Source organism: Procambarus clarkii, chromosome 30 (assembly GCF_040958095.1).
Source record: "Procambarus clarkii isolate CNS0578487 chromosome 30, FALCON_Pclarkii_2.0, whole genome shotgun sequence".
In the NCBI taxonomy this organism is placed as follows: domain Eukaryota; kingdom Metazoa; phylum Arthropoda; class Malacostraca; order Decapoda; family Cambaridae; genus Procambarus; species Procambarus clarkii.
In genome coordinates, this window is record NC_091179.1 from 13580685 (window position 1) to 13605020 (window position 24336).

Here is a 24336-nt window from a genome sequence, read left to right on the forward strand (position 1 = left end):
ACACATCTGTGTGTAATTACCTAAGTGTAGTTACAGGATGAGAGCTACGCTCGTGGTGTCCCGTCTTCCCAGCATTCTTTGTCATATAACGCTTTGAAACTACTGATGGTCTTGGCCTCCACCACCTTCTCATCTAACTTGTTCCAACCGTCTACCACTCTATTTGCGAAAGTGAAATTTCTTATATTTTTTTCGCATCTGTGTTTAGTTAGTTTAAATCTATGACCTCTTGTTCTTAAAGTTCCAGGTCTCAGGAAATCTTCCCTATCGATTTTATCAATTCCTGTTACTATTTTGTATGTAGTGATCATATCACCTCTTTTTCTTCTGTCTTCTAGTTTTGTCATATTTAATGCCTCTAACTTCTCCTCATAGTTTTTGCCCTTCAGTTCTGGGAGCCACTTAGTAGCATGTCTTTGCACCTTTTCCAGTTTGTTGATGTGCTTCTTAAGATATGGGCACCACACAACCGCTGCATATTCTAGCTTTGGCCTAACAAAAGTCGTGAACAATTTTTTTAGTATATCGCCATGTATTTAAAAGCAATTCTGAAGTTAGAAAGCGTAGCATAGGCTCCTTGCACAATATTCTTTATGTGGTCCTCAGGTGATAGTTTTCTATCTAGAACCACCCCTAGATCTCTTTCTTTATCAGAATTCTTTAAAGATTTCTCACATAATATATAGGTTAAGTGTTTGTTTTTTTTGTGTGTGTGTGTGTGTGGAAGCAGGGATTATGTTGAGTAAGGGACAAAAGTGAATTGAAGCAACTTTAGGAGGGGGTAAATATACAGTATTTGTTTGTACTGTCTATGGCAATTTATGAGAAGCACAAGGCCTAGTGTGTTAAGAAGTGGTGGGATGCTGCTATGGATGACTGCTGAAATGCATTGTTACTCATTATGCTACATATGTATCTTGTAGTAAGAATGACACATTGAATAAGCAAATGATATTTTTCTTTTTTAATATCCATAAACTTTTCTATAAATGATTCAGTTTTTCTTAGGGCTGATTCCTCGCCACCCATGAAAGTGCGACACAGGATAATGATAAATGAACTAATGAATGCCTATTAATAAAATAAAATAGAATCCTATTTTCTAACTTGCATAACTTCTTTTCTAAAAGCAAAACTGGAAGCACAAAAAAAAATTTATTCTGATGACAAAATTTTCTTAACATATTGATCTAGTCAATTCTATTTTGACTAAACTTACAACCAAATTTATATTACTGAAATTTTAAACTTCTATTACGTTTGCACTGGAACTTCAATAGCAAGACATTTCAAATAAAGCAAATAAAATGTAATACTGAACATAGTTTCCTTGTGTTTTAAGAACAAATGAGAAAATTTAACACACGATGAACAACACTTGGGTGGAAATAAACGAAAGTTACAGAAAATAAAAGGTCGTCATATCCTCTACACTATCTACCCTCCTGGCATTGATAAACCATTCAATCTTAGTATATTTTAGCATCCTTCTTAAAATACCACATTAAAAAAAGGAGCTGTTAAAGAATCGAGAACAATTTTCTATATTTAAAATTAATTTGTTGGCCAAAATGCTATGTGCACTGAGCTTTATTATAAAACAATATACTGTACTAAGATTTGTCAAAAAATTTCCCATATTTCATATCTATGTAATTATTTTGTCAACAAGTTTATTGTTATTATTTTTACTATTATTAATTGTTATTCCAGTGTATGAAGAGAAACTTCTAATATTCAATTGCTAAAACTTGCTTAAAGAATAATATTATAAATAAACATCTTGAATAATATTCATCTTAAAACCCCTCTGGATCAACTTGCTTTTAAATAAAAATACAGAACAGAATTTTTTTTATATAATACAGAATACATGTACAGAATACTGTACACGTATTTATTTTTAGATTTATGACATTTCTTTTAGACAGATATGAAGAAGAAAGATATGGTGTAGTTTGTTAGAACTATATGTTCTATGTTAGAACATAGAAAGATATCATATCATTCTAACACATGTTAGAAAGATATTACACACACTTAGGTATATAGTGTGTAGCATTAACCCTCAAGTGCACTTTATCCCTCAAACTGTTCCCAGTGTCATAACAATGTGAGCACTGCTCTTGGCATCATACTGAGTTTTTGTCTAGTCTGACATGTTCGTGATAATCTATCTCCATAATACTGTACAGGCATGTATTATCGTCATCAATACTGTATAGTACTGTATTCTATTATAATTCCTGTTGTCAGGGAAGCTGTACTTAAGCTTATCGAGGTTCCCCCTAGGTTAAATATAGACCTTTGTCAGGATGCAACTCACAACAATTGCCCAACTTCTGGATATCTATTTTACTAGGTAAACAGAGGCATCAGTTGAAAAGAAACATGCCCAACCATTTCTGTCCTGCTCATGGGTTGATCATCTCCACTGTGAGCCAAGGATGTAGATCCCTGTGCTATAGAACCCATATATATTATAAATAAAAATAAGACAGACATCTGCCAAAAAGATTCAAAGATGTCTGCAGTGGCAAACTATGTTGTTGTCGAGTCAAGGCTGACAAAGGAACGAGGCTGTATGTGCCCTGTCAGATTGGTTTTCTGGAATAGGTCAGCCGGTGTTTCCTGCCACTAGTTGTTTGTTAATACAGTATTATGAAGTGAATTATTATTTATTATCATGGTGAAATGATGTACACGACACACTCGCCAATGTTTGACTGTCGGTCTTGGACAAGAATCTACCAAGCAATTTGGCTGAGTTTGAGGGGTTTGCACGTAAGGATTCCATGTTATAAGGTTTGACAGAAAAGTGACAAAACTAACTGAAAAGCTGAAAGAACAAGAGCATACACAACTAACGCTTAAGATTCTAATATAAAGACAAGACATAGTCTTTGAGCAAGTTATGTCTTCAAAAATTTGCAAGCTGCTCTTCTGCTGCAGGTTGATGAACTTCTGAACAGTAACCTAATTCAGAAATGTCAGAAGGATATAGACAACTTGAATAAACAGATGAAAGAAGTTAATAGAATAACAAAAAGAGTCAAACTGAAATGGTACAAACCTTTGCTTGAGTTGAGAAATAAAAAGAATTATCAACAGTTAAGGAGGCTATGGATCTAAGCTATATAGTGGATATTTGAGGTGATATATGTAAGGGAATTGCCTCACACCTGAAACTAGCTCAAAGAATAATTATTTGTTGTAAGTCCATAATAGGTTTTGCCCCATAGAAAGAAAGACAGCAAAGAGAATATATTGTACAGGAAAAAAGGAAACTAAGAGTATAGCAAAAGTTGTGGGTGCAGACGAAAGCCTCAATATAAGGGGGGACTATATTTGACTATAAAAGAACTGGCATGTATGAGAAGGGATGGGTCATTCCCTCAAAGTGATACTAACCCTGACACTAAACTGGTTGAAGACAGGCAGGTAAGCTGTGGTTCACAAGAAGATCAACTGGGTTTTCAGATCCTTAGGAATAAATGAACACAAAACCACTACACAACAATGATAAGAAAGAATTACAAGAACTTTAAGATAGGGGGTAGTAAACAAACAGTCCATCTAATTACCCAAAGCTACTCAAATCTACTCAAAGATGCCCAAAGCTTCCTAGTATTACATAAGTAATGAAGAAATATGATTTACAATATTTACTCACTATAATGTTGGTGCTGAAAGTAGAACATGTAAAAACATATTTTTACTCTGAAATAATAAGTTTATAATGAAATTAGACAAAATTGAGTGGCACAAAAGGCCATAGGAAGTTGATAGTCCAAGCGACAATGTTGTGGAGCGATTTATCCAAGATATATTGTTGCCTACAGGTTATATTAAGTTAGGTTTGGATAGGTTAGGTTTAGTTTGGTTTTGTTAGGTTAGGTTTGGGTAGGTAGGTTAGGTTATGTAGGTACAGGAGGCTGATATGCCAGCAAACACTCTCCAAGAAACACTGTGTGTTGGATAAGTCGCTCCACAACATTGTCGCTTGAACTTTTGACTTGCTTTGGCATCACCAGCAGCTTATTTTCGTCTAATTTCATTATGAAATGATACTTTTTCAGAGTAAAAATATGTTTTTACATGTTCTACTTTCAGCACCAACATTTTAATAAGTAAATATATCATATTTCTTCATCACTAACGTAATGTTAGGAAGCTTTGGGTAGCTTGATAGGAAGCTTTAAGTAGCTTTGGGTAATTAGATGGACCCGTAAACAAATGTAAGATGAACTCCAACCTATTCTATATGTTTATAGAATAAACTGCACGTAAAGCATAAAATTCTGTTATTTAGAGTGAAAAACAGTTTACTGGCAATAGAGAGGGGACGTGTGTGAGGCACCAAATACAAATTTTAAAAGCACATTCGTACAAGGCTTCAACAAATCCCACAAAAGTGGTTATTCTAGAAATTGGCACACATAGGATAAGTTGCAGCAAGGCTACTGGTTTGGATGGAAAATGTTCTAGCTGGAAGATGCAAGCAGTGATTAAGCAGTGACAAAATCTGACTGGAGGGCTGTGACTAGACGAGCACTGCAGGGCTCTGTACTAGTGCCAATGATGTTCCTTGTATACAGTACTGTATATTAATGATCTCCCTGCAGGTTTACATCCATTGCAGGATGAGTTGACCCATCCCTTCCCTGCAGGAAGTTATATGTATAGTTTTCCAGATGATGTTAAGATACTGGACAGGATAAGCATGCCAAATGACTGCCATGCCGTTCAGCCCAATCAGACAAAATTGGTACCGGGAGGTGTAAATGGCCGATAGAATTTAATGTGGACAAATGGCACATGATAGTTTGAACAAACTAGGACCAGACCATGTTGGGCTTACACAGCATGTGCAAACACACCACATAACTTAGTACAGTGTGTACAAGAATGATATAGTGGTGATGACAGAGTAAGCTGTCTCCTAAGCACCACATTACTGTACAGAGGAACCAATGCAATGCTAGCCAAATTCAAAATAGTTTTCCAATACTGCACATGAATCAGAACATGCTTATTAGGATGTTCTTGTGTGGACCAAGTTAAAAAAAATATATATGCAACAGTGATTTGATGTCTATACTGTATTTCAAAAAACATATAACATTGCAAAGTTATAATATGTTTAATGACATGCTGCAAAATATATCCTGGATCTAAGAAATGTGATCTATTTGATGAGAAAAGAAGTAATCATGCCAACACTGGAACATAATGGCCATGAGGGCAAGATGATCACCATGTGTAAGATTGTGGTGGGAAAGTCAGACTTTCATTGATAAGTGAACTTTTTTTGTTTTGCTTTTTTCAACCTGCAGCACCTTGAACAAGAGGATACAGGGACAAATTAATGAAACATAAGTGCAATAAAAATATACGATGGTTTTCATTTGGAAACAAAGTGGTAGCTACAAGGAATAACTTACAAGAGCTGTGTATGCAATCCACATTGGCAGCCTCTAAACCTTATATGACAAAGAATGTCAGGAAGATAGGACACCACAAACTTAGTTCTTATCCTGTAACTTCAATACAGTAATTACAATTAGGTAATTACACACATCATAATTTTGTAAGTGGTTATCATATCACCTCATTTATTGTCTTCTAAATTTGGTATGTGAGTGAGATAGAAGGGGAGGGGGAGAGGGAGGGAGGGAGTGGGGAAAAGAGGGAGGGAGGGAGGGAGGGAGAGTGTGTGTGAGTGAGTGAGTGAGTGAGTGAGTGAGTGAGTGTGCAGCACCATCTTAACATATGGGTACACTGGGCAGTTACCGGGGCACCAGTGCATTGCTTTATCCAGGGGTCTACAATGCTGTTAAGATGGCCCTGAGTGTGTGTGTATTTTCTGGGTGTGCGTTATGTTTATGTGTGTTTTGTGTATGTATGTGTGTATGTTGTTACACAAGTATAACAACACTAAGGTAATTACATGTACACATACACATACAGTACCAAAATTGAAAGACCTAAAAAGGGGCAAATACGATCAATCCAACAAAATAATGATGGAAATTGATAAAACTGAGGAGGAATGCTTGAAACCCACAACATCGAGAACAAGAAGACATGGGTACAAATTACAAAAACATGGTTGGCACAAAAACATACAATAAAATGCTTTGCAAATAAATTAATAGATGTAATAAATTACAAGAGTAGATAGTGTGTGCCAATACCATTGTTAGTTTCAAAACACTTATATGGTAAAGGATACTCTATGAGACTGACGGGACACCACAAAATTAAGCTCTTTTCATGTCAGTACAATTTGATACTGTATTACACTGACACGCACATAGCCAAAGATAAGATAAAGATTCTCACAGAAAAACTAACCCAAACCTCAAATAAGAAACGAGCCCCAAGTAGGGAGCAACTAACCAGTGAAGGGATCTGCTTTTGGTACGATCACAGTTGTGAACATTATGAAGAAAGACCTATATGCAAAAAAAGCATTGTAGGTGGCACAGAAGCCACCCAGTTAACAGCGCCTAACTAATGCCTCCTACTGGACTGATGGTCCCGGTTACAGTTCTTTCGGTAGAAGGGAAATTTGACCAACTCGGTCCCCATCTTTACATTATGTGATTTTGATTTACTTTAGTAAATCAAAATCAAATTTCAAATACAGTAATACAATAATACAAAATTAATATAACGAAACCAGGAAAAAATATAATACGTTGAATAATTCAGTTTCCCTTCAAGAAGACTAGCATTTCAAAATAGCTATCACTGAACTTTGATCTCTTCGACTTTCAGGCATCTTTTTCCAAAGATAAGAGCCTCTCCACAGTGGCACTAGAGGGGATAGGTGTATTGAATTTGATGATCAAAATCCTTCAATGGAACAAGCCATTTTTTACGAAGAGTTTCCATTACACAGGCCTCTCTCTTGCTACAAAACTCATTAACTAACTTGGTCCTGGTTTACATCATAATCTCCCCACCCTTGTAAGAAACTCAAAGATTGTTCACAACTGACACTGGTTTAAAATAATTATTTGGTGCATAATTTATTCCTAGATCAAAATGGAAATACAGTACTGCGCAACATTTTGTATTTGTAAATAATAGTTTTGAAAATAAAAAAAAAGGACTGATGAACGTCAGATCGCCCAAAATTGTTTTTAAATCAACCACATGCCCCCAATTTGGTCCTGCCTGGAAAATAACACTTTCCCTGTCACGGTCCTCATAACGGACAGAGTTCCAGGAAATCCGTCGTTTAGTAACTCGGTCTTACCCACCTTTAATAATATTTCTTCTGACATTATCATTTCTCATCTTTGATGAGAAAATCTAACTCTTCTATCCTGTCCTCCTTTTAAGGTTTTCATTTTATCTATACCTATGTAGTATTGAAATTTGTCACCAGTGAACAATATATATTGTTTTCAGCTACCCAGTGGAAGACTTTATTGATATCTTATAAATTTTGCATTCCACATGGGTAATTTTTATATTTATTCGGGTGTTATCTGCTAAGGATGACCCAAAACTGTAGGGTGCGTTAATTTTACGACTTCTTTAAGAATGAGAGCTTTGTACCATACTCAAGCTAGATTTTGCTTGATTTACTGCCACTGTCTGCAATCTGCAAGTTATATTCTGTAATTGAAAATCCACATTTCTATTTTACCTGTTATTCTTTTAGATCACATTTTTCATATACTTTTGCAAAGTTTGTGTACAGAATGTCTGCATTTTGGCTGCAGATATATTATACACACACTACAAAAACATTTGATAAATTTGACCAAAGAATGAAAGAGGGGCAAATGGAGTTTTAAATAAACAAATGGCAATACTCTGACAGAATTAAACATTGAAACAGACCTTGAAGCAACTGACATAAACACAAAGTTGAGAGTAAACCATATTTGCAAATAAGGTTGTACGAGTTTTCAGAACTAGGAATTGAGAAATTAAAAACAAGAGAAACGATATAAGTCTACTCTAAACAAGGCGTTTATCAGCATTGCTGTCAGCGCTTTATTGTGTGTATTCAGAACCACATAAGTACCAAAGAGTGTATGTGATGACAAATATAAAGGAGTGATCTCTTCAGTATTATCGTGAAAAGACTGAGGCAGAGGGCCACCTCTAAGGTCTCTCTCTCTCTCTCTCTCTCTCTCTCTCTCTCTCTCTCTCACTTTTGTACCCTACGATGGTGTTGGCTAAAGAACACTGAAAAGGGACTATGATATCGACTATGATACTGTAGTGTTATATGGATGGGACAAAAACATAGCTTTATCATGAGCAAAATGCTCTAGCTCTGTCATAAGCATAATGCCCTATAATGAGCATAATGCTCTATCATGAGATTAATGCTCTATCATACAGCACGATGTATAGTCGAACATACATTATGCATTTTCTACTTTATATTTGTGAAAACATATTTAATTGTAAACTGTCTTATAATACTGTATGCAGAATCTATAGCCTATATACACAAAATTTGTTTGTACTTCATAAAGGTAGTAATTGTAAAATTTTTATCTTATAAATAATAATTTAAACTAATTTTCTCTTTAGCTACTGGTAATCCTATGAAGGAAGTTTAAAGTTGCTATTAAGACATTGAGCAAGTTGATCCAGGGAGTCTAGCTGTCTTTTTGACCCCCTCCCCCCCTCTCCACAACAGCCAGTGTTCATGTATGCAAAAAAGATGTTTTGTGTGTGCATGTGCCCATGTGTACCTTTGGAGTGTCGCCATGCTACTCCGTCAGAAGGTGTGCGGCGGTGCCCCGGGTGCCAGGCCGGAGTTGTTCCCGCAGCGTCCGTGCGTGTTGGTGCCTGATCGTGCTTTCCCTCCTGGTTGCCGCCACCACCCTGCTGCTGCTGCTGCTGAGTGCTGCCGGCTGCCTCAGGACCACCAGCTGCCCCTTCTCCTACCTCCGGCCCAGATCCTCCACCGTGAATGCGACCCATCGACTTGGACTTACGCGGCGTACGTGGCAGCTGGTGCTCGGCGGCAGGCTGCGGGTCACTGGCGGGTACGGCACCTCCTCCTGCGCCTCCGGACGCTCCTCCGGCTACACCGTTGGCGTTCACCTGATTCTTGGTTGACTGCGGCGGCTGTGAAAGAAACGGTATCATAAATACATGCTTGTATTTTATGTAGAAGGCCTAAGGCCGCATTATGAAAATAGAGGTAACTCAGAACTGGTCACAGGTAATTGTTCCATCTGACATTAGTAATTAGCTTATCTTTTCATTTTTTTCTCGGTGGCTTTTGTATAAACAATTAATTAAATTTACAAATACAAATACTGTACAACCTAAAAAGCTACAGAAGCATCACTTCTAAAGCATAAAGCATAATATTTGCTGTGAAAACTACTTGCCCCTCCATTCAAGCCACCAAGTGGGATATAATTCCAACTACCAAAAAGCCAATACCAAATATAAGGTGTGAAAATATGACTGATCCTACAACATGATTGATCTTAAATGAGAAATGATATGTATTAACCCAATTCCCAACAGCTTTTGACTGTCAATCGAGAGCTATTAAAATTGGGTTAAGGGTCAGAAGACTTCCAATTCTTTTGTACAGTCAGTGTTACCTAGCAGTACTGTACTTATCACGCCAAGGGGCATGGAGCCATGGCTGTCCGGGATGTCACTACAATTAGATACTGTATTATCTAATAATATATATATATATATATATATATATATATATATATATATATAGATATATATATATATATTATATTAATTTCAGAGTCAGAATGTACATCACCTTAACTGAATACTCTATGACAAACTCTTGATAATATGGTATAAATGTAAGCACTGGAATGCCAAAATATGAACTATAGCATAAAACTGAATGCTAAGAACTGAACTTATCAGGCAAAATATATATTGATATATTAAACTGAATAAAATGCAAGTAATTTATTGAAAACGTTAGAACCTAAATATAATCTACATGACTAACCCTAAACTTATTTAAACAATTAAAATCAAGGTGTCTGGGAATAATCAGAATGCAAATTCAAGTCACTTATCTAAGCAAATATTTATTTTACTATATTATTTACTATATATTTATTTACTATATATAGTAAATAAAACATGAGAATAATCAAACTAATGTAAGTAAAAGCTATTCAATAAAATATTGTATGTACATAAATGTCAAAATAAAAACAAAGATGTAAGCTAAAATACAGAGATGTAATCATATGTTGTCTATTAAAATTGATAGTGTATTGTATGAATTTATTTATTGGATTGGTCATTTTTGTATACTGTATCCTTTAAACATTGCCCGACTTACAAAGAAAGGGGAGGCATTTCCCCCGGAGAACATGGAAGAACAGCTTACTGTAAAGAATACTAAAAATGTGGACCAAAAATATTCGCTGCATCCCCCTGTCTTTCCCAAAATCTTCCATACTCCCTAGCAGTACAGAAAAACTCTTACCACCATACTTGCAAGATGTGTAGTCGCTAGCTTCACAGAGGAGGGGTTGGGGGGGGGGGGAGTACATCACATGAATTTACCACAAAACTAAAATATTTATATTCATTTCTTGTTAATAAACTACTTCCACTTAGCCCTGCTCATTGCAATTCTGTAATCGTAATTCATGCACTGTAATGCTTTACATGTATTTGAATAATAAATATAGAGTGGCTTTGGCCATGTTACATATTTCCCTTAAATTTTATGTAAATAAGATAATTTATGCACTTTACTTTGTGCTTGGTAAACGTTAAGGTTCCTGTAATAATTATAAATTATGGAGGCCTACATCCGACAGTCTTGTAGCATTCCATTGTATATATTTATACCAATCATAGATATTAAATTGTAAAAAATCTATGATGTAAGAAAACATAAAAAACAAACCAGTAATGTGACATTGATGAAGCCTTGGTATGCTGATGTCCTTTATACATCTGCATTTCTTAAGCTACAAGTCTAAATAGGTTTGGTGTATACAATATTTGTGTCCATGTATGTTATATACAATGAGTGTGTGTGTGTGCATGTGTATGTGAAAACAGATGACCACGAAAGAAAATGAAACAATAAGTTACTTAAGTGTGCTATACATTCCCAGAAAGTTACACATCTTTCAAATAATTCAACACATTTACAAAAGTGTATACAATGAGAGATATACATAAGGGATAAATGTTGTCTCACATTTATCCCTTATGTATCCCCCCATGTTTTCACCTTTAATGAGAGATATATGTAGGCTGAAAAGATAAAGTTATCTGTGAGGTTAAAAAACATGATCTATATAATAGGGGTTTATGAACAAAGTAAGAGAATAAACTGCAGAAGGTCTATATTAGCCTATACGTGGCAATTCCCGAGACCTAACTGTATTGCATTGTATACCGGTCCGTCTAATTACCACAAGCTACACAATACAATACAATACAATACAATACAATTTTATTTAGGTAAGGTACATACATACAATAAATATTTACAAGGATTGATTGACAAGTTTCACAAAGCTTCCTGGCAATATGTTAGTAATGAATAAATGATATATTTACTCATTATAATGTTGGTACTGAATGTACAACACGAAAAAACATAATTTTAATCTGAAAAAGAACCTTTTTATAAAGAAATTAGACGAAAATAAAGAGCTGGTGATGCCAAATCAAGTCGACGATCCAAGCGTCGGTTAGGTTAGGTTAGGTTAGGTCAGCCTAACCTATCATATTTATTCATTACTAATGTATTGCCAGGAAGCTTTGTGAAGCTTGTGTAGCTTGTGGTAATTAGACGGACCCTTCTATACATTTTTCAAGATGTGTTGAATTACACGAAAGCATTAAGTAAATTCTTGTTTTATATATTTTCCTTTGCAATCTATATATATATATATATATATATATATATATATATATATATATATTATAAAAACTCTCACACACAATGTAAACAACTGAGTAACTAAAGTGTGCTCATTACATCTTTAACAACTGCAAGGCTAGTAAGCTACTCTCTAATGAACATTTGGGTCTATATCTGTCACCTGAAATAGTAAAAACTGTAAGAAGACTACATACTGTTTATTAACATGGCGCTAAATAATATATCTCACGCTAAAATACATAAATGGTGATTAGTTCTAAATTGGAAATTAGTTCTAAATTCTAGTGTAGGCAACCAGCCCTAAGAATTGCCGGGCTGCCCCGCTTCTGGAGGATGGGAGCCCACGGGAGGGATGTACTCCTCCAGCAGATAGAGCCAGCAGAGCTCTAACAGCACGCCCAACTCTTGCAGGCTCTACCTTGCTCTACTCCCCTCTATAGTCAAGCCGGGGAGGGCAGGGCTGCGCCATCCTGACAAAACTTTACCTTTTCCACCTCGAGGAGGGGGGCGGCCTCAGGGCCCCTGGCGGAGGGAGTCCTCCTGACCCAGGCGAATTGGGTCTTGTACTCTGATACAAGAAAACTATCATCATCTAGGTCTCTGCCTAGGGGCCCCTCGGAACGACTGCGGTGTGACGGTTGTAGGAAGCGGCGGCTGCGTTCCTCCGACTGTAAGGAAAGGTGAGCTCAGCCCCAAGAAGCCGACACACGCACACACACGCACAAACTAAAAGGTTACTACATAGATCATTGGTGGCAGCAGTGAAATACCGTGCAGCAGCTGGTGTCCGTGGTGGGAAAAGTTGTGAAACACGTGGTGGAGATGGCAAGATGGCGGAAGATGGTGTCAGACCACTGAAGCACAAGTGTATATATATATATATATATATATATATTACTGTGTACACACATTGTAACCAAAAGAGGTGGACACAAGTTGTTGAGAATGAGTTAAGAAAGTAGTATAAAGGGACTTGTCTGGCGTGGAGCAACCATACTAATATCACCACAGGGGGAGACAGCAGCTGAGAAATGGTAAAATGAAGTGTTCGAAATGAATCATTTTGGCTGCTGGCAAGTACTTGCTACTAGTGTACAGATGTTAGCAGCATATTCAGTCACCCCTGAAGCAAACTGTATCATTCGTGTAAGATCATAAGCCACGACCCACGAATGTGTGGTCACTTGTAATTACCCCCATGTGACACAAAACAAACTTTGAGATCTTTGATGGGATCTTTGAGTAACTTGAGATTTACTTTGCCAAGAGTAACTTGGAGTAACCAGTAACTTGCCAAGAGTAACCAAGAGTAACTTGGGATCTTTGAGGTCTTTGAGTAACGTTGAGATCCACCAAGGAACCTATGCTAACTAAATTGACAAATTAGTCAGCCTAAATTTCACCATACATCCCACCACGAATCCCTTTAAATCTCCAAATTCCACATTTCACACTATTTTCACGAGTTCTAGGCTGGGTTGCAGGTATCAAAGTTCAAATTCTGTTTAACGGATCACTTGTCTTGAACAGTGTCCAATATTCGATCACTCAGAACCCCATGCATTTGTGTGTGTTTTGGGAGGGATTGTATATTTACTATTTGTTCTTGCAGGATCAAGCTGTTTGCTCTTGGGCATTATCTTTCTTACCGTCGACTGTCTAGTGTACTGACTCCCGAATAAATTGTTTATTACACTTTTTTCTCTCTCGAACACATCCCCGGGATGCAGCTGTTCAGTTCAACTTCCAGGCACCTATTTACTGCTAGGTGAACAGAAACTTCGGGTGAGAATAAAAACTGCCTATTTGTTTCTGCTTCATCCGGGAATCGAACCGGGCCCTTTGGCCTATGACTCCCGAGCGCTGTCCGCTCCACCTGTGTGTGGTATGTGTAATTGTTATTTGTGCCTGCAGGATCTATCTCCTACAGGCATAGGATCCTGTGTGTGTGTATAATTACTACTTGTGCCTGAAGGATCCTGTGTGTATAATTACTACTTGTGCCTGAAAGATCCTGTGTGTATAATTACTATTGTGTGTGTATAATGTGTGTAATTACCTGTGTGTGTGTGTAATTACTATTTGTGCCTATAGGACGTTCAGGATCCATCTCCTGCAAGTTGGACCAAGCTCTCACAAGTCAAGCCTGGCCTCGGGCCGGGCTTGGGGAGTAGAAGAACTCTTGTATGTATTAACACGTTGTACTGAACGGGGTGAGAATAGCTTGAGCTACCTCATCCCTTTGTGTGTATTTTACCTCAATAAACTTATTTCAATTTCAATTTCAAGAACTCCCAGAAACCCCATCAAGCAGGTATCTGTTACCTCTGGACCCCACCTTTCTAATTGTTGCTTGTCTAATGTAGACTCACGAATTATATCTATTCTATCATATCTACTATATATATTTCTTTCTAACACACACACCGACATATAGTCACATTCATATATAGGTGTTTGTGTGTAAAATTACATATGCAGGCGATGAGTCACAACAACGTGGCTGAAGTATGTTGACCAGACCACACACTAGAAATTGAAGGGACGACGACGTTTTGGTCCGTCCTGGACCATTCTCAAGTCGATTGTCAATAAAATTACATAAGTGTAATTACTAAAGTGAAGTTAGAGTATGAGACGAGAAGTACTGTTGAGTACACAATCGACTTGAGAATGGTCCAGGACGGACCGAAACGTCGTCGTCCCTTCACTTTCTAGTATGTGGTCTGATCAACTTACAGTATGAGAGCTACGCGCGTGGTGTTCCTCCTTCCATATAACCTTTGCGCACTAAGAAATCACATTAACGTGATTAACGATTTAACGTACAATTTAAATGAGACGGCGGTGGATGCCAACACCATCAGTAGTTTCAAAGATGTGTGGGTTCTGGATATTATATCTTCAGCCACGTTATTGTGATTCATCGTCTGCACATGACAAAGATTGTGAGAAAATCAGGAGCCACGAGGATTCGAACCAATGTACTGGTACAATGTACAATAGCGCGCAGGACTCGTGATTCTGTGGCGCGGGTTCAATTCCCGCACGAGGCAGAAACAAATGGGCAAAGTTTCTTTCACCCTGAATGCCCCTGTTACCTAGCAGTAAATAGGTACCTGGGAGTTAGTCAGCTGTCACGGGCTGCTTCCTGGGGGTGGAGACCTGGTCGAGGACCGGGCCGCGGGGATACTAAAGCCCCGAAATCATCTCAAGATAACCACTTCACCACGACATGGACAAAAGTATTGCAACCTTGTATTCAACTGAATCCTCTGGGGTTCCTGTGCCTGAGGATTTTCAGAGGCTTCCACTGAAACCTCAGGAACATTAGAGGATGGATAGGTGTGTGTGTGTGTACTCACCGAGTTGTACTCATCTAGTTGTGCCTGCAGGGGTTGAGCTTTGGCTCTTTGGTCCCCGCCTCTCAACCGTCAATCTACCGGTGTTACAGATTCACGAGCTTCTCGAATTCTATCATATCTACATTTGAAACTGTGTATGGAGTCTGCCTCCACCACATCACTTCCTGGTGCATTCCATTCATTAACTACTCTGACACTGAAAAAGTTATTTCTAATGTCTCTGTGGCTCATTTGGGTACTCAGCTTCCGCCTGTCCCCCCTTGTGCGTGTACCACCCGTGTTAAATAATCCATCCTTGTCCACCCTGTCAATTCCCCTGAGAATTTTGTATATGGTGATCATGTCTTCCCGAGCTCTTCTGTCTTACAGCGACGTGAGGTGCAGTTCACGTAGCCATTCCTCATGACTCATTCCTCTTAGTTCTGGGACTAGCCTAGTGGCATACCTCTGAACTTTTCCAGCTTTGTCTTGTGCTTGACAAGGTACGGACTCCATGCTGGAGCCGCATACTCCAGGATTGGTCTTACATATATGGTTCTGTAACATCGGTACACACATGTGCCGATGTTACAGAACACGAAACAATGGGTATAAATTGAATAATTTTAGATTTAGGAAAGACCTGGGTAAATACTGGTTCGGTAACAGGGTTACTGATTTGTGGAACCAATTACCGCGTAACGTGGTGGAGGTGGGGTCCGTCGATTGTTTCAAACGTGGGGTGGACACGTATATGAGTGGGATTGGCTGGTTATAAATAGGAGCTGCCTCGTATGGGCCAATAGGCCCTCTGCAGTTACCTTTATTCTTATGTTCTTATGCATACAAGGTTCTGAAGGATTCCTTACACAGGTTTCCGAAGGCAGTTCTGATGTTAGCCAGCCTCACATACGCCGCCGATGTTATTCTTTTGATGTGGGCTTCGGGAAACAGGTTTGGCGTGATATCAACTCCTAGATCTTTCTCTCTGTGTGTATATCACGAAAATAAACACGTGATCTTTCTCTCTGTCTGTTTCGTGAAGAACTTCCTCTCCCATTCGGTATTCAGTGTCTGGCCTCCTATTTCCTACCCCTAGTTTCATCACCTTATGTGCGTGTGTGTGTATTTTTCATATGTGCGTGTGCGCGCCTGCCCGCCTGCACGACTTAGGAATAGAGGTAATGTTTATAATAGGCTATCATGTGCGGCTGGCATAATTATCAAATGGCTTGTGATATTGATATTCATAGGCTAGAAAAATAATTTTCACGTGTAGTTAGGGGCACTAGATGTTTCATTTCTTTATGAGTGGGACGTTATGTGCATGTCATCCAATCATCCAGCCACCACCACCTGTGTTGGTCACTGATGTGTGTGTACAAGATTTGTATGTACTGATGTGTAAGTGTGATACCGGATAAAATCCAATCAGGGAAAATAAGGTCAAGTACACAAATGTTAGAGGAAGAAGACTTTACGAGAGATGACTATTTTATTCTTGAGTTTGTTGATAAAGAGTGCATCAGAAGATGGTGAAAACTGTAACTCTGTATATTAGAAGCAAACACGTGTTTATCCCTGCCTTTGCCAGTTTCTGACGCTGTGTCAGAAACTGACAAAAATCTGTGATTAGTGTTTCTTCTATGTCATAGAGTTTTAGACCATATTTAGCACATTCGAGTGATAAATTTCAGAGATACAGGGAATCATGAGCGCTCTATAAATTATATTGTCACCAATCATTTGAAACAATCCAATTCAGCAATACTTAACAGTATTGATTAATCTGTGTATTATGCTCACTAAATATGATCTATAGTGTTGAAGTCTCAAGTTAAGAACTGCATATTCCACTTTTTGAGGCTGGGGGGTTATATCATAATATTGAATACAAATCTATAACATGTCACATTATTAACCAGCAAGATACTATTGATGACCCAGCATCCAAGTTCACACCATGGCAAAGTTCAGTGTCAATCGTGAGACTGACAAGAGGGTACTGACTGACAAGACCGTACAATCACTGGCTTAACCCAGCAGTTTGGGATCTACCAAGAGTGAACGTTCGTATAAAAGTCATTGTTCTTCACTTTACTAATATTTTACTTATAAAAGAACTTATAGCCATTTTACTTCAAGATATTTAAAGTGGTGTCATAAGCTTCAATAATAAGAGTTGGCACATTACACAAGTACACACAACACCTCATCATCTCAAAGTCCCACATCTCTCAGTTTATCATCACGGCAATGCTGACATGACACATGCTAGGAGCAAAATATAAATAAAGCTTTAGATAGCTGACAGAGACTGAGGAAGATAAGTTTCATACTTCTGAACCGAAAAGAACATTAAAATATCGAAGTGATAATTAACTGGCCACTCAAAAGAGATTTGCAATCGTAAACCAGTATTAGATTTTGAGTTAGGACCCGCTGATAATTTTTGTTTAACTCGCTACAGTGGCTTGTTACTTTTTTGAAAATATTATCAACCGTTCCTGATGAAGAAGCAACAGTTTTAAATGAACAAAATTACCAATTATCACCTTGATGCTTTCACGCTTTTCTGCTCAAACTCGTTCAGTTCCCAAGCACGTGGGTGGAGAAAACACGGTAGTGGGCATGCACGTACGCCCCCCCAGTGTGGGCGTCCCAGTATGGGTGTCCCAATATGGGCGGCCCAGTATGGGCGGCCCAGTATGGGCGGCCCAGTATGGGCGTCTCAATGTGGGCGTTTGAGGGTGTCATTCGCAGGCCTGGCGTGGCAGGACTCAAAAACATTCAAAAAACTTCTTTAACTAGAATGAATTACTAAGCTTCTCGGTGAAATTAATCGTATTTTGCCATTTAATTTCTTAAAATTGATCCCCCCTCATGTCACTGCTTTCAAATTGTGGATTCTAAATGCAATAACTCATTAAGTGTGACCGGAAAGTGGTGTTAGTGTGAGTTCCGAGGCGCTACGCTTCAGCAGGAAGGTGTAGTGAAGCAGGCAGCCAGCCGGCCAGTCACCAACCCTGCGAGCCACACCCCACCACACACACACACACATCACCGCAGTCTCACATAGTCTGTCAAAGCCAAGATTTCGTGCGGATAAAAAGTAAATTCTAAAATTACAGACTTTTACGTGTGAGAGAAGCATCGAGACTGCCAATTATAAGACAATAAAGTGCAAGACATTGGATAAAAGAACAATTAGTGTGCCGTAAAAGCTATTCCAACATAGGCCAGGAAGCAGGAGAAAACCATGAACACAAAATTCAAATAAAAAAAGAACTTAGAAAGTAGAGGAAGCGGGTAGAGCGGGGCAGGGGCCGGGTGTAACAGCAGCGGCAGTTGTGGAGAGCAAGAGGCTTCGAGGAAACACAGTAGCGTCTCTCCTCCTCCTCCTCCTTGGTTCTTCCTGTTCCAATCTTGTGTCGTCTTCCAAGTCCTTCCATCATACACTACTCACGTCTGTCCTCTAAGCACTAAGCAACAGAGGGCGTGTCGCAACCACTTCTTGAATGTCATCTTAAGGTCGGATCCACATGAGCTAAGATGAGAGAACTTACCTCTACAGAAGAGCTGTAGTCATCGACGAACTTGTGAGATGTTCGACCTTTCCAACATACACCATTCAGTCCACACCTGCCATGCACAACTATCATGATACACAAACCTGGCCTGGATGGTGACTGATGCGGACTCGCTCATCATAAATTTAAACAGAAAACGTAATCATTACACCCCCCATCTTGAAACGGTGAAAATATGGTACACTCTTTTTAATCCCGATGCCCTAAACTGTTGCAGAATTATCCAAACACTTGAAATTGATACAAGTATTCGTCATTCGGAGAGAGTTACGGTACATATTTGCATTGCAAACACAGAGGGGAAAATACGACTATTAAATTTAAATTGCTTGTGTACCAATGTGTGGCTTGTTGGGAGCCGGTCGGCCGAGCGGACAGCACGCGGGATTTGTGATCCTGTGGTCCTGGGTTCGATCCCAGGCGCCGGCGAGAAACAATGGGCAGAGTTTCTTTCACCCTATGCCCCTGTTACCTAGCAGTAAAATAGGTACCTGGGTGTTAGTCAGCTGTCACGGGCTGCTTCCTGGGGGTGGAGGCCTGGTCGAGGACCGGGCCGCGGGGACACTAAAAAAAAAAGCCCCGAAATCATCTCAAGATAACCTCAAGATAACCATATTTGTTGAATTTGCAAAACACATTCTGTGGAGGTTTGAAGAGACGGCGCATTATGTGAGGAATGATACCTGTCCATACAGGAGCTTTGAACAACGTGTCAACCATATATATACATTATATATATATATATATATATATATATATATATATATATATATATATATATATATATACTTGGATGCCATACATGGACTGTAGCACCCAAGTGCAAGTAACTTTCAGACACAAATTCAACACACACGTCTCTACAAGCCTGTAAAACACACACACACACACACACACACACACTAGCGAGTCGCCGACACTACGCAGACGTACACACCCACACTGCATACACCCCTATTGATTGATAAAGAGTAGGCCACCCAAGCGGTGGCACGGGCATGAATAGCCCGTAAGTGGTGGCCCTTTTGAGCCATTACCAGTATCAAGAGCTGATACTGGAGATCTGCGGAGGTGCGACTGCACCCTGCGTGACGGGAGATGTCTCCCCCGTCCACAGACACTCGCAAATCCTCAATATATATATACCCTGGAAGCTAATGAGGGACACGAGAGGGAGGGACAGTGATACCCAGAGGAAAACGGTAAGTAGGATGAAAATTGTGGGATGCATGGGACAAAGGAAAGATTAGATAAATCGTGGGATGTAAGAAAGGGAGGGGAGCCCACAGACGCCAGGCGGCGAGGGAGGGAGCCGAGATACATGAAGCGGCGAGGGACACTATAAGCCACTACTGACCCTGGCCACACCAATAGTCCGTGATCAATATGAAGCCCTGATCCCTGTGGTCACCGTACCTTCTCAACGTCTCCTGTCGTTAGGCTTTGTCCCGGAAGTCGTGGCATAGAATATGCCTGGTAAGGCCATGAATGGGGTATGGCGAGGGTCGGTCTTGGTTGAGGAAGCTCGTATGTGCACTCGCCTAGTTATACTTGCGAGGGTTGAGCTTCGGCTCTTTTGTCCCGCCTCTCAACTGTCAATCAACTGGTGTACAGGTTCCTGAGTCTACTGGGCTCTATCATATCTACACTTGAAACTGTGTATGGAGTCAGCCTCCACCACATCACTTCCTAATGCATTCTATTTGTCAACTACTCTGACGCTAAACTAATTCTTTCTAATGTTTCTATGGCTCATTTGGGCACTCAATTTCCACCTGTGTCCCCTAGTGCGTGTGCCCCTTGTGTTAAGTAATGTCTTTATCTACCCCCTATCAATTCATTTGAGAATCTTGTATGTGGTGATCATGTGCCCTCTAACTCTTCTGTTTTCCAGTGACGTGAGGTTTAATTCCCGTAGCCTCTCCTTGTAACTCATACCCCTCAGTTTAGGTACTAGTCTGGTGGCAAACCTTTGAGCCTTCTCCAGTTTAGTCTTATGCTTGACGAGATATGGACACCATGCTAGAGCTGCATACTCCAGGATTGGTCTTACATATGTTGTGTACAAGATTCTGAATGATTCCTTACACAGGTTCACACGCAATGCAATGCATTGTTCATTGCATTGTGTGTGTGTGTGTTTATATATATATATATATATATATATATATATATATATATATATATATATATATATATATATATATATATATATATATGCTATATATATATATATATATATGCTATATATGCTATATATATATATATATATATAACTGAAAACTCACACCCCAGAAGTGACTCGAACCCATACTCCCACAACTGGTATGTACAGGGACGCCTTAATCCGCTTGACCATCACGACCGGACATAAGGAAGTGATAGCCGAGGCTATATGAACCACTTCCCCGCCGGCACTCGGATGGTAATCTTGGGCATAGCATTTTATCAAATCACCTCATTCTTTGGGGCACACGTGAGGAACACAAATGCAAACAAGCCTGAATGGTCCCCAGGACTATATACAACTGAAAACTCACACCCCAGAAGTGACTCGAACCCATACTCCCACAACTGGTATGTACAGGGACGCCTTAATCCGCTTGACCATCACGACCGGACATAAGGAAGTGATAGCCGAGGCTATATGAACCACTTCCCCGCCGGCACTCGGATGGTAATCTTGGGCATAGCATTTTATCAAATCACCTCATTCTTTGGGGCACACGTGAGGAACACAAATGCAAACAAGCCTGAATGGTCCCCAGGACTATATACAACTGAAAACTCACACCCCAGAAGTGACTCGAACCCATACTCCCACAACTGGTATGTACAGGGACGCCTTAATCCGCTTGACCATCACGACCGGACATAAGGAAGTGATAGCCGAGGCTATATGAACCACTTCCCCGCCGGCACTCGGATGGTAATCTTGGGCATAGCATTTTATCAAATCACCTCATTCTTTGGGGCACACGTGAGGAACACAAATGCAAACAAGCCTGAATGGTCCCCAGGACTATATACAACTGAAAACTCACACCCCAGAAGTGACTCGAACCCATACTCCCACAACTGGTATGTACAGGGACGCCTTAATCCGCTTGACCATCACGACCGGACATAAGGAAGTGATAGCCGAGGCTATATGAACCACTTCCCCGCCGGCACTCGGATGGTAATCTTGGGCATAGCATTTTATCAAATCACCTCATTCTTTGGGGCACACGTGAGGAACACAAATGCAAACAAGCCTGAATGGTCCCCAGGACTATATACAACTGAAAACTCACACCCCAGAAGTGACTCGAACCCATACTCCCACAACTGGTATGTACAGGGACGCCTTAATCCGCTTGACCATCACGACCGGACATAAGGAAGTGATAGCCGAGGCTATATGAACCACTTCCCCGCCGGCACTCGGATGGTAATCTTGGGCATAGCATTTTATCAAATCACCTCGTTCGAGTCACTTCTGGGGTGTGAGTTTTCAGTTGTATATAGTCCTGGGGACCATTCAGGCTTGTTTGCATTTGTGTTCCTCACGTGTGCCCCAAAGAATGAGGTGATTTGATAAAATGCTATGCCCAAGATTACCATCCGAGTGCCGGCGGGGAAGTGGTTCATATAGCCTCGGCTATCACTTCCTTATGTCCGGTCGTGATGGTCAAGCGGATTAAGGCGTCCCTGTACATACCAGTTGTGGGAGTATGGGTTCGAGTCACTTCTGGGGTGTGAGTTTTCAGTTGTATATAGTCCTGGGGACCATTCAGGCTTGTTTGCATTTGTGTTCCTCACGTGTGCCCCAAAGAATGAGGTGATTTGATAAAATGCTATGCCCAAGATTACCATCCGAGTGCCGGCGGGGAAGTGGTTCATATAGCCTCGGCTATCACTTCCTTATGTCCGGTCGTGATGGTCAAGCGGATTAAGGCGTCCCTGTACATACCAGTTGTGGGAGTATGGGTTCGAGTCACTTCTGGGGTGTGAGTTTTCAGTTGTATATAGTCCTGGGGACCATTCAGGCTTGTTTGCATTTGTGTTCCTCACGTGTGCCCCAAAGAATGAGGTGATTTGATAAAATGCTATGCCCAAGATTACCATCCGAGTGCCGGCGGGGAAGTGGTTCATATAGCCTCGGCTATCACTTCCTTATGTCCGGTCGTGATGGTCAAGCGGATTAAGGCGTCCCTGTACATACCAGTTGTGGGAGTATGGGTTCGAGTCACTTCTGGGGTGTGAGTTTTCAGTTGTATATAGTCCTGGGGACCATTCAGGCTTGTTTGCATTTGTGTTCCTCACGTGTGCCCCAAAGAATGAGGTGATTTGATAAAATGCTATGCCCAAGATTACCATCCGAGTGCCGGCGGGGAAGTGGTTCATATAGCCTCGGCTATCACTTCCTTATGTCCGGTCGTGATGGTCAAGCGGATTAAGGCGTCCCTGTACATACCAGTTGTGGGAGTATGGGTTCGAGTCACTTCTGGGGTGTGAGTTTTCAGTTGTATATAGTCCTGGGGACCATTCAGGCTTGTTTGCATATATATATATATATATATATATATATATATATATATATATATATATATATATATATATATATATATATAGCATATATGCAGGTGCGCCGAGATACAATAGGCAGCATTAATTAAACGCTGCGAAGAGGGATTCAATTATAGTGACCTCAGGTTAGGTCTATTTGCAGCCCACCAACTTGTTGCTAATATTAAACCCGCCCACAAGCCCGCCAGGCTCAATAATACCATGTGTCTGTCAGCAACACCGTGCTTGACTGTCTGTCTGTCTGTCCCTCCACCCCCCTTCCTGGGGTCTGCCTGTGCCTGTCTGTTCGTGTTCATGTAGGTGTATGTTAGGGGGGGTGTAACTGTCTGCGAACGCCTGTCAGCTCACTGATTTGGTCATCCGTAACTGCCTGTCAGCTTTGGCGCCGCTCCGTTGGCTAGGCTATTTCGTTGTAAAACTTGCTTTTTATCACAGTCGGTGATACAGACCTTACGAATTATACATCTTGTATTTGATTTCACCAGCGGTTGGCATGATGATGATGATATGATGATGATGATGATGATGCCTACATCATCATCATGATAATGCCTAACCCCCACCCACAAGTTAGCCGTCAATGACAGGCCTAAGCTGAAGTGTTTACAAGTTTGTTCAGAGATTTGCTATATAAATCACGACATTGTCAACATTTCTACAATTGAATATACACGAAGGAAGTAAACAAAACATGATGCAATCATATATTTGAAAACTACTGAAACAATTTTATTAACGGTATTAATATTGGTCTAAATTATAAAGGAAACAGGATATGGGTTTAAATAACACAAGGGGGGGGGGGTACCTTTTAACCCATGGCTATATTAAAAATTTAGTGAACAGTTTCGTAATTCAAATGAAAATTCGAAATTCAAATTTCGAATTTCATAAACACACAACAGTCAGTAACCGCCACGTCAGGCATTCCCCCCTGGCT

General features: G+C 39.9%; 1 protein-coding gene across 26 annotated transcripts in view; it reads right to left on the reverse strand.

Annotated features, from left to right (window-relative positions):
* Positions 1–24336, reverse strand: part of LOC123765573 (serine/arginine repetitive matrix protein 1) — a 779721-nt gene that overhangs the window by 80405 nt on the left and 674980 nt on the right. For 19 of the 26 annotated variants that reach the window (XM_069333893.1, XM_069333900.1, XM_069333897.1 and 16 more), the window contains 2 exons: positions 12376–12558; positions 8730–9108 (listed from right to left, as the gene is read on the reverse strand). In XM_069333893.1, coding sequence (XP_069189994.1) covers positions 8730–9108; positions 12376–12558 — 562 coding nt within the window. The remainder of the gene's footprint in view (positions 1–8729; positions 9109–12375; positions 12559–24336) is intronic. The other 7 variants (XM_069333911.1, XM_069333907.1, XM_069333904.1 and 4 more) reach the window with 2 other exon arrangements.